Genomic DNA, 11,995 nt, shown 5'->3' with positions numbered 1-11,995 from the left:
GTACTATTCGAGAATTAACTTATATTTTTGTGTTGTTAAAGTGTAACACGTGTTATTATTTATTTTTGTGCGTAAACTTTTTTTACACCTATCCAAACCCAACTTATTTTAGTTTTTTTTGGCGCAGTTTCGGCTCGCTCCGCTTTGTGTGGTCTCAAAATGACCCTAACTATGTATTTTACCTGTATCAAATAGCAGGTACCCATCGCCGCAACCCTTTCTACACTAATATCTAGAAAACCCTATCATGGAAAATTTTTCCAACAAAAAACATTTATTTATTTAAAACTTTATTGCACAAAAAAAAATGTACAAAAGGCAAACTTTATACCGTTTGGCATTCACTACCAGTCAACCAGCTGACCAAATAGAAAAAACTTTAAGTTGATGGTGCGATAAAGTGCACATGCATACTGAAAAATACATACATTACAAAACAATGCATAAATACATACAAGACATTAAACATAAAACACATAAGCATTTATAAAAAAAAACTACATTACATTTGTTATACTTATATTTTTTACTAGCTGTGCCCGTGACTTCGTCCGCGTGGAATAGTTATTTAGGGCATCATTGAAGCCCTCAAGGATGAATAATTTTCCCTGTTTTTTTTCATTACTTCGCTCTTAATAGTTGCAGCGTGATGTTATATAGCCTAAAGCCTTCCTCAATAAATGGTCTATTCAACACAAAATATTTTTTTAATTCGAACCAGTAGTTCCTGAGATTAGCGCGTTGAAATAAACAAACAAACTCTTCAGCTTCATAATCAGTGGCGTAACTACAGGGTGGCAAGTCGGCAAAATGCCACGGGCCCCCAGCCGGAAGGGGCCCCCGGTCAGAGGAGAATCCCAACTCCCAACATTTCTTATTTATCATACATGTTTAGTAAAAAAAAGTTTTAGTCTTTGATTTATTTTTGTTACCTACTCAGTATCCTACACAAGTAAAAAAAATATTAAAAATTCAAAGCTTTTGTAAAAAAAAGGGTTGTAACCCAGTTTTAGAACGTACCTATCCGATGAATTTGCCACGGGCCACGAATGGTATAGTTACGCCACTGTTCATAATATTAGTATAGGTTACTGGAGTCTACCGCAATAAAAACCCTATTTTTAAAAGCAACTCTTACCTACCTTGTAAAACTTTGCGGTGGTCAAAAATAACCCAACAAACCTGCCGTAACAATTAGATTTTTTATCCTTATTTTTTTTTACTGCATATTGTCCCCTGTACCGCCTGTTTCCGTCGATTTGGTTTTTCCATTTAGGTAATGTCTTTATCAAAGAGTATGAAAATCACCACGTGTCGTAGTTTGGACTATGGAGATTTCAGGAATAATAATTTTAAGATGTGACCAATAAATTATACATTCATAAAATCACGCCTCTTTCCCGGATGGGTAGGCAGAGACTACATCTTTCCACTTGCCACGATCTCTGCATACTTCATTCCTACTTACGAATACATTATAAATGTTTGAAATAGTTTTTTTATTAAGTATTAATTGTTTTAAACACAGATAACCTACACTATACATAAACTTCGTAAAAGGAAACTAAAGGATAGGCCTATACCTACACTTGAGATTCTGCTTTTAGCCGATTGGCTAGCAAACTGACACTATTTAAATATCAGTCTTTTCAAGACTGTTAGCTCTGTCTACCCCGCAAGGGACGGATAAACACGTGGCTATATGTATGTATAAACAACATTATCGTTACGTCTAAAGACATAAAAGTCAAACGATTTTAGGATCTTCATTGTTTTGATTCCATCTACAAACTGTCTGACCATTATATTACGAGAAGTTAATTAAAAATAAGAGTTAGTACTCACTCTTCTATCATCAGCTGTGTCATGTGGTGTTTCCATTATTTCTTCGCTCCTAATAGTTGCAGCGTGATGTTATATAGCCTAAAGCCTTCCTCGATAAATGGTCTATTCAACACAAAAATAATTTTTCAATTCGAACCAGTAGTTCCTGAGATTAGCGCGTTCAAACAAACAAACTCTTCAACTTGATAATATTAGTAAAGATTTAGTTCCTTAGCTATTAACGTAGGTTTTATTTTATTCTTCATATAGGCATTCACCTGTGCCACATATGAAAAAAATTAAGCTCAAAGATTCCGTTACATACATACATACATACAAACCAAGCTAATAAAAAAGCGTAGTAAAAAGAAACGTCGTGGGAGCGAAACCGCGCGTTGTAGCTAGTTAATAAATATCCTACTTTACAAGATCCTAAGGATGTGTGTGTGATTGTAAATCTTTAACGCAAAAACTACTGAACGGATTTTCATTAAACTTTGCAGTGATATACTTACTTAAGACATTGGATTATTATAATAAGTTAAAATTTATTGCGTTTAAGACAATATTAAATATAATAATAATAATAACAGCTAGGCAATATCACAGATATAAATATTAGGTATACATAATGTCTAAGAGTCAATATATAAAATGTGGGGCCTATTGGAAGAAATTTTCTAGAAATAAGTAGTGCCCTTGTACTAAATTTCTGTTTAGTTTAAGTCCTATTTTTACTTTTTCCTTAATGTAAGTAAATAAATATATAAATAAAAGAAATAATTCCTCTGCTGAATAACGACTTATCACTCTTTAGGTGGGATCAGCACATAAAGATAATTTCTTTATTGCACCATGAAAAAAATCAGAACCAGGTAAGAACATTAAAAACAGGCACTCAAGTACAAAGGCGGGCTTATCGCTAATACTCGTACCTGCAATATGTTCTTGTGGCGTCTAATAAACCTTAGAATGGAAGGAAACTAAAGATACAGGTAAAAGCTAATTATTAGATGTTCCGTGTTGGATACTCGACTCGACAGATTCCCATCAAACTTAGTTATTCGCATATTTCGCTACTATGGTTTAGTGATAAAAGATAAGGCACCCCTCTTTTAGATCGAGGGTTAAATCTTTCCCTTTTTCGGTCACTCCCCCATTTGTTTCTGAATAAAATGAAAACGGAACGGTTTTGTTTTCTTGTTGTATATTTTGACATCTGTCAGCTGTTAAATAATAACACGTCAAAATGTGCTACACGATATTAGCCCTTAACGTATTTCGTCATATCTAAATAACTATTGATTATTCCACTAAAATAATCAAGTTTATCGCTGAAAATTACTATACGTACAGTATAAAATATTATCAGTTCACCTGAGAATTCAATGTTCGCGCGCAATCACCGAAGTGCGGAAAATCTTGTTTTGTTGACATTACAATAAGTAGTTCTGTCGGACACCGCGCCATCGCGCTGTTTCTTAGTTTTGTCCAGCGCAATTAACGTTGTTTTCATATTATTTACGGATTATTAACACCAAGAAAGATATCTTAAGAACTTTTGCCTGTGTCGGACTTTGTTTACCGTGAAAAAAAGTGATTATAGAGACCGAATGAAATCAGTGCAATGAAGTTCTATTTATAGACGGACCTGTGGCGGGACCACGCTGTTTGTACCTAATTGTTTCTTATAGACATTTCAGTTTAATATTTCATGTTTTATTATATATTTTATCTTTATTTTTGTTAAATTAATCAATGAAATTGAAGTGGAAAACGAAGCCGCGAAACTAGTTTGACAGTTCATGAATGCATTTGCACACACAGATACTCTATTGCGCATGTTTGCGTGCGAGTGATGTGAAATTTCTTGGGCTTATCGATTGGCTAGATAATTTTCAAGGACATCAATCGAGTCAGTGTTATACATACGATTTTCAATTTTAAGACAATTCAAGTTATGATTGCTTTGTTTACGTAAACACATTCAACATGGAGTCTCCGCTAGGAAATAAAAACACAGATAATGTACCTCTGACTTCAGGGTCAAACTTATTTACTGATAGTATTGAAATACCGGATGATACATTCCGCATGAGTTTATTGAGCAGTTATTCTGATGTCGGTGAGAATATTACTATTGAGCATAGAGACGCATCTATCGATAGTAATTCCACATCTATTAATACTCCGGCATTGGAAATTGTAACACCTTTCCCTACACCCGATGTTCAAACCGCTATTGATGATAAATCACCTCCTATAATAGATACTCCAAAATCGTCAGAGGTTGTGGATCGTAAACCAAATTTATTGAAACTTTCATTAACAAAAAAGAGCGATAATGATATATTCGTTAAGCCTTCGCCGTTGGAGGTCATGTCGCCAGCCAAGATGTTGCAATTTGAAGTAGACGCAGGGTCTAGCGCAACGCCCACTATGAAACGTGCGGCTATCGATTTCGATTTCTTCAACAAAAATAACTTCGAAGAATATTTCGAAGACGTACCAAAAACTGAATCTGTTGAGAACAAAACCGAGAAGACTTACGAAGAGACTCCGGTCATCGTTAAAGCCGATACCGTGACTCATGAAATAGCTTATGGTAAGTACTTTGGTAAGTGATTCAAATTTAGAATTAATGAATCCATAATTATTTTAAAATTATGGATTCATTAATTTTGATGTAATTTGACACAGGGATATTATGTTACTAGAACTCCAAGAGTACTCTCTCTAGAGCAAATTCCCGGGAAAATATCTTTTAATTTGAATTAATGTAGGCAACTTACTTCATTTATATTTTTATAAATATAAATAATATGGAAATAGCCAGCTGGCATACCAATGCGGTTGCATTGAACCTTTATTACGGATAAATTTACAACTAGATTTTTTCTTATATTGTTAAATATTTTACTATTTAGTGTCTCCAATTATTATTTTATTTCATTTCGTAGGAACCTCTGACCAGACTAAGTGAGTATGATGTCACAGGGAATATTGTTACAAGATTATGTAACTCTTATGTTTTATACCAATGTATGAGAACGATCTATTATCGCAATAAAAAAAAACAATTGTTGGCAGTGCGTAAATTACCATTTTCATAAGACAACAATATTACAGTCGGTATGACCTTGGCGATATTAACAAAGGAGTTCGTATTGCTTCTCAATCCATTGCGGCATTGATCAAAGGCGCCCGTAATGCACGTGTTTTTAACATTAGCTTTCTAGCTTAGGAACAAATATAAATTTTAACCCTTATCTTAAAATTTAAAATAACAATTAATATTTACAACCTATATCCCACAATATTCATTACAAACTTGTTTTCAAAGAATTCTTTGCATTATTAATACTAGTTACTAGGGTAGGGACGATACAAAATACCGTTTGGTCTAAAATTTTGGTTTAATCAATTTAACCGTTCACAGTTCTTTGCCAAGTTTTGCCATGGCGCATATGAAAAATATTTTTGATCACACTTTTACTTAAAGCTATAAAAACAAATAATTTAATAATTATCATGTCTCTTATCGAAATAACACAAACATGTTTGACGTAGATATCTAATTAAATTGTTTGTTTGAACACCAAAACTTTGACATAAGTAAAGTCCAATGGCGAAGGGCGTAATTCAATTAAGCAAGCAAAGAATTTCGGACTGGATATACCTAAATTTTAAATTTGTAGAAATTTTTTAAATCAATTAATGTATCAAATTCTTATAATTCATTGGGTAGACGACAGATTTATAACAAAACTAGAGGCCGTCCGCGACTTCGTCCGCATGGAAACCCTATCAATCTCGCGGGAACTCTGGGATAAAAAGTAGCCTATGTGTTATTCTGGGTCTTCAGCTACCTACATACCAAATTTCATGGTAATCGGTTCAGTAGTTTTTGCGTGAAAGAGTAACAAACATCCATACATCCATACAAACTTTCGCCTTTATAATAGTAGTAGGATTGTTGTAATTGTATTCATTTTGTATGATATCGAATAATTGAAATACTCGAAAGTTTTTAAGGTCCCTTTTAAAATTTTCAGAGTTCACTTGAAAAGCAATAACTTTAACCCTTATGTGAGTGACGAGGTACCCGGGTACCTTCAGTATTTTCAAATTCAAAGAAAAGTACGTTTTACGCTCTGTAGGTAGCTGTGATTTTGTGAGAGCTCTTAACTACTTATAAATTACATATTTTTTAATATTTTGACCCAGTCAACTATTTACAATGTTTTGTGGAAATCAAAACATGTTTTAAACTCACAATAGAGTGATAAATAAGGTACCCGGGTACCTCTTGTGACTTGTATGACAATGAAAGTAGTATTTATAATTTCGTACAAAAATGAAATAATAAACATTTGTAATGATAATTTATTTCTATAAAAATAACAAATTCTTTGTTTATGCAGAATTAGCACAGCTTTGGAAGCAGGTATTAGATGTTGGACGAGTTACTGCATGTTCATCATAGTCTGGTTTTCGGCATTTAGTGCAAGCTTTTCGTGTTTTTCTTTGCTTGCGTTTGAGTTCTCTGCATATGTAGCAACTTCCGTCGAATGCAACACGTCCTGTAGAATCTCGTCTAGTCTGACTTATAGAAGTTGTAGATCCAGAAGGAATTGAAAGCCTAAGTTCTTGGCCAAGCACGTCCTGAATTGCAGATCTCACATGTAATTTTGATGTTACAATGCAATTTTTTGATCTTTCTTCTATATTTTTACCACACAGTTGGAGACTCAATGATTTCGAAAATTGTCTACGTCTGTCACTCGAGCCAAATTGTGAGTTATGTTCCATGTAAATTATATATGCTGCCAAAGCTACAATGTCAATTATATTATAAAAAAAGTGCTAAAGGCCACTGAATCTTTCTGCGTTTTACGGTATATTCTGCTAACAGCTTATCCATATTGTCCACTCCACTTTTGGTTTTATTATAATATAAAATTATTTCTAGCTTGGCAGTTTCCCCATCACTTTCAGTAACTGGTGACATGTGCATTGATGATAACATTATTACTGCTTTATTCTTTTTAGATACATAGGAGCACACAGTTGCTTCTTTGCTAAAGGCGAAGTTAGAAGAATAAATTATCCTCTCCTTGTGTGCTTGCATATTTGCAGGAAAAAACCGTTTATTTTTTCTTACCGTTCCAACTAATGTCATATTCCACGAAGTCAAGAAATGAGCCAGTTGAAGAGACGTAAAAAAATTATCCATCGTTACATTTAGTCCTGAATTTTTATATTTAGACACAAGTTCTAATACAGTGCATTCTCCAACATTTGTTTGACGATTGCCATCACTTGATTTTCCTGTATATATTTGTACATTGAGGATGTAGCAATTATTTGCATCACAAGCCCAAAATATTTTTATGCCATACTTTTCAAGTTTCGATGGCATGTAACGAGTACGCCCACGATATCCATACAGCTGTTCGTCAACGGTCATACATTCATGAGGCTTCGAGCTAAAATAATAGCTAAGCTTACCTAAATTAAAACAGACCTTAATTGTTTACATTACATATAAACTGTATGAAGGTACCCGGGTACCTCGTCACTCTGTTAAAGGTGTTTTATTTGTCACTCACATAAGGGTTAAGTATATGATTTAAATTACCTCAACTAGGTATTTTGAAATTAATTTGTAGTTTTAATTTGCTGCTATTAACGCTGAACAAAAGAACAATAATTTTGAATCCGTCAGACTGGTCAAAATAACTCTAATTTATCGAATTATTATTAGTGGGATTAAGAAATAGGTATACATTCATCTTCTGCTTCTTCAGTGCCGGTAGCGAGGAAAAATGTTCCATAATACATAAATTCAATTTAATAATAGTTTTCAGAGCTAATAGATGCCAATCGATAGCTATGACATTAGAAAACTGATATCCTTAATAAGTTTAAAGAAAACAGTATTAAATGGTTACCTTGCTGGTATTGGTATTTTTCATTAAACAAGCACTTTGTGATATTTTGTCAAATTACACACTCATACACTTATACATACACGTGCCGTGTGGTTTCGGCACCAATACAAAAAATAATAAGACCACTCTCCATCTATTTCCCATGGATGTTGTTAAAGGCGACTAAAGGATAGGCTTATAAATTTGGGATTTATTTTTTTAGGAGATGGGCTTGCAACCTGTCACTATTTGAATCTCAATTCTATTATTAAGCCACACAGCTGAACGTGGCCTATCAGTCTTTTAATTACTGTTGGCTCTGTCTACCCCGCAAGGGATATAGACGTGACTATATGTATGTATGTACACACTCATACGTTATTATTTCGTCATTAAATCATGCTTACTTTAAAAAGTCTTATTAAGAAAGCTTTAAATGGCTATAATTTTCCTTCCTCCTTTGTTTTTTAAGATTCGTGATGCTCATGCGCATAAAAGGCACATGTTCAAATTCCATCTGGGCCATGTACCCATGACTATTTTCAAAGTTATGTTCGTCTAGGCCGTCCCACAGTTCCCACTCCAACAGTCCCATTCACAATTCCTTTGTATAAGTATTTGCTTAGTCAACCTGTTTTCATTCATCCTCTATTTATTTATTATTAGAAAATACTATTATTAGTCGTTTTTTTTTTATTAAATAATAACAGGTATAATTATACCTAAGTTATGTTTTAGTTCGCCCTCAAGTTTTAGTTTATTGTTAACTTTGTCAAACTTTCTATTATGTTTGTAAGTAGGTATACTTTTATTGTTAGTGTGTATTTTTCCACTGCATGACGTCACTGTGGCAGGTAAAAATTTCTAAAGTATAGATAAGCATAAAATTTTATTTTTACCCGACTATGAAAGGAGGGTTATATAAATTGCAGAAGATATATGCAGGGAATAAAGACTTAAGGAAAAAAAACATTTTTGTTTGTAAAAAAAATAAGTCTTTTGTTTGAGAACATAAATTAAAATGTCTAAGACGAAAATTCAGCTATTAAAAGGTTAAAAGTATAAGAGTTACAAATCTCCTTCTCTCAAGAAAGAAAGAATGGATTTACGTCTCAAGACAAAACCATTACATGGTGCTTACAGCTAAGAAAAACGTCCTATAAATAATATTCCTTAGTCATATATCCAATTAGATGACTTTCATTGATATTAAATCCTTAAACAGAATTGTTTGGTAGTATCATAACTCTTATACCTTGTCATGTATAATGAAAGTATTAAAAATGCTAATACCAATGGGAATATTATAATTAATATTATTTATACTTATTATTACGTTAAGACAAAATCAGCATCACTCGAACATAATAAATACCTACTTAATATAAAGTGAATGAAACTACCGGAATGTGTAGATAATTAATATTTATTAATGAAGTATTGTCAGAAATTACGAATTTGATCGCGAAAAAGCAAATAAGGAGCCGCAACTAAAAGAAACTAATGTACGAGTACTTATATTAAATTCAATATAATCTTAAAATAAACATTAAGTCTTATACGTAGCCTCATTTTCTTCTTATTCTTCAATTTAATTCAATTAAAAATCTTTATTGCATGTCACAAAGTACTTACATCAGTTGTCAGTTGTTACTGTTTACAAGTAGGTACTAACATTAGTTGAATACTAACCGATGCTCTTGCAATGAGGGCAAGAGAAAACCTGCACATTCAGGCAACTGGATGTGTAACCATGGATCCAATGTGGCTTAGGTTCCCCAGCAAAGGTTGCGGAGGCCAGACGGGAGTAGCTTTGTGTAAAAACCTGACTTGACTCACTCAATTCACGATGGTCAAAAGATGCACTCGGGCTCGGAGTGAGGAACTAACGACAGAGAAGAAGTTGGGAAATCTTATATACTGCATCAGCTGACGATTAACTTCTAATAATGATTATTAAATTTTCTAGTTTTACTTATTTGATGCATTAATATATTACGTTACGTAAAAGTTTACGTACTTATCATATTAATCTAAGCTATAGATTAGCTATAAAATGCTTAACCACGAAAAGTAAAATAGGAAAGTAAAGTTGGGTCTGCTCGAGGAGATTTCTTTGGAAATAAGCAGAACCTATGTAATTTGTTTCTTGTGATTTCCAGCAGTCTTGATGTTTTACTATGTACATAAATTAGTAAATAAACAAAAAAAATAGGCAAGCACTGTAGGAACCGTATGACTTAAACTAGAAAGTTTTAGTTCTCGTGTGGATTTGTTACAAACAAACGAACAGATCTTTTCTCCTGATTATGTATGAAAAAAATAGCAAAATTATAATCAGTATCATTACGAAACTTTGTGAGCAATTTCAGTTTTTCAATGGGTATGAAGGTCAAGCGTTCGTACCTTGAAGTAACCTTCCGTGTTCTCGTGATCGACTGGTTCTCACTAATTACTGATAGCCGCGGAGTCCAAGTGATTTTACGAGCATCACTGATAGTTAATTAGAAATTGATACAGTGCGTTAATAATTTAGTTGTGTTTGTGATTTGCTTTTGCTTATTTTATCAAACTGTTTTAAAAGTTAGTTACTCTTTTTATTGAGTACCTTTTAAAATTTCATTTTGGCATATGTACATATTTACTAACACTATCTCTAAGTTTTCTGTATTACTAACAAAGTGGATCATGATATCTGAATAAATAAATTAAATTAATTAAAAGACACATGGATGTCACGAAGCAGACAAAGCCATTGTAACAAACAGATGCTAATGTTTTCTTCAGCTCTTTTTAAACCCTGTTGTACAAAATTAAATTAGACTTGAAATCTACGCTGACTTCTTTACTAAGTATGATATTGTTTAATAGTAAAAAAGGAAAAAGAATCCGCCTCCATTTTGTTTAGTTATCAACTTTATCAACTCATGGCATTGTACCAATGTACACGTCTATACAAAATCTCATTATATATTGATGCATATGAAAACATGTTATACGCTGACATTCCAATAAAATCTTACCTACACCACGTAACAATAATTAGAACATTTTCTTACTTGTAACATGCATCTTATACGTATTATCAGTAAATGCGACTACATATGTCGCAAGGAAACCTTACATTTAAGTACACTTACATTGTAGGAAATTATGAACAAAATTATTTTTTATGCTAAGAGTATTATGTCACACATAAACCTTATTATGGTATGTTATGGGGACAAGTTTAATAACATAAATATGCGGTATTTGAGATAACACTATTATTACCACGAAATGAGTAAAATATTTTCTACGTGTTGTAACCCGAGGAGCTTGCATGAAGTGTTATGAATGTGGATGAAGCGAAAGAATGGAAAGATGTAGTCTCTGCCTACCCCTCCGGGAAAGAGGCGTGATTTATGTATGTATATGAATATGATTAATATTTAATCAGTATTTGAATCTCAATTCCGTCATTAAGCCATACAGCTGAACGTTTAGTCTTTTAGTCTTTGAGAGTGTGGGCTCTACCCCAGTCTAGACCGTAAGGGATATAGACGTGATTGTATTTAAAACTAAGCACATAATATGAAAAAAATATTAAAACTTAACATATTAAAGTATTAAAATGTCTGTTAGTTAATGGCTAAATGGATGATTATTTTGATAATTAACAAATTATTTAAACGGCCATTTTACTTCCGGCCTTAATTATTGTTTGAAAGTTGGGTGCATTTACAAATGACTGGGTTATTTTGTAAGTACAATCATAAGTAAAATATCATTAACTTTTAATTTTAGGAAACCTATGACAAAATACGACATTTATGTAACGATTTTCATCGATTAGTTTATGAATTGAGGATATATTTACATATTTAAAATATTTTAATAAAAATTTTAAATGGTCTATTTTAAGTCGGTGCAACGAAAGAGACAGATATACGTCTTATTTTTCTCGAAATATTGCTGTCTTACTCTTTTGATACGGATAACCTATAGCGTTGTCTCGCTTTGTTTACGTCCGTGAAAGAGTGACTCTGTAGTATATGTTCGTATTAGAGATAAAACGATGTAGCCTGTTGCTTAAAAATAATATTACATAAAAAAGTGTACAATAAGAAGTATGCTATTGAAATAAATACGTAAGTAAATTGATATTATTTCTGTCGATTGCTATTTTTTCAGAAATAATTTAAATTTAACCATTTTTCTTCACATGCTGTTATCACTTAAATGCATTATGTCTTACT

At 32.7% G+C, this 11,995-nt stretch overlaps 1 protein-coding gene across 1 annotated transcript in view; it reads left to right on the top strand.

Moving 5' to 3' along the window:
* Positions 1–3,104: 3,104 nt before the first annotated feature.
* Positions 3,105–11,995, top strand: part of LOC106142148 (ribosomal protein S6 kinase alpha-5) — a 79,659-nt gene continuing 70,768 nt past the window's right edge. Inside the window, exon 1 of the mRNA XM_060952084.1 lies at positions 3,105–4,429. Coding sequence (XP_060808067.1) covers positions 3,817–4,429 — 613 coding nt within the window. The 5' untranslated portion in view covers positions 3,105–3,816. The remainder of the gene's footprint in view (positions 4,430–11,995) is intronic.

Source organism: Amyelois transitella, chromosome 27 (assembly GCF_032362555.1).
Source record: "Amyelois transitella isolate CPQ chromosome 27, ilAmyTran1.1, whole genome shotgun sequence".
NCBI classification, from domain to species: Eukaryota; Metazoa; Arthropoda; class Insecta; order Lepidoptera; family Pyralidae; genus Amyelois; species Amyelois transitella.
The sequence above is the reverse complement of the archived record's forward strand: the minus strand, read 5'-3'. Positions and strand labels throughout refer to the sequence as shown.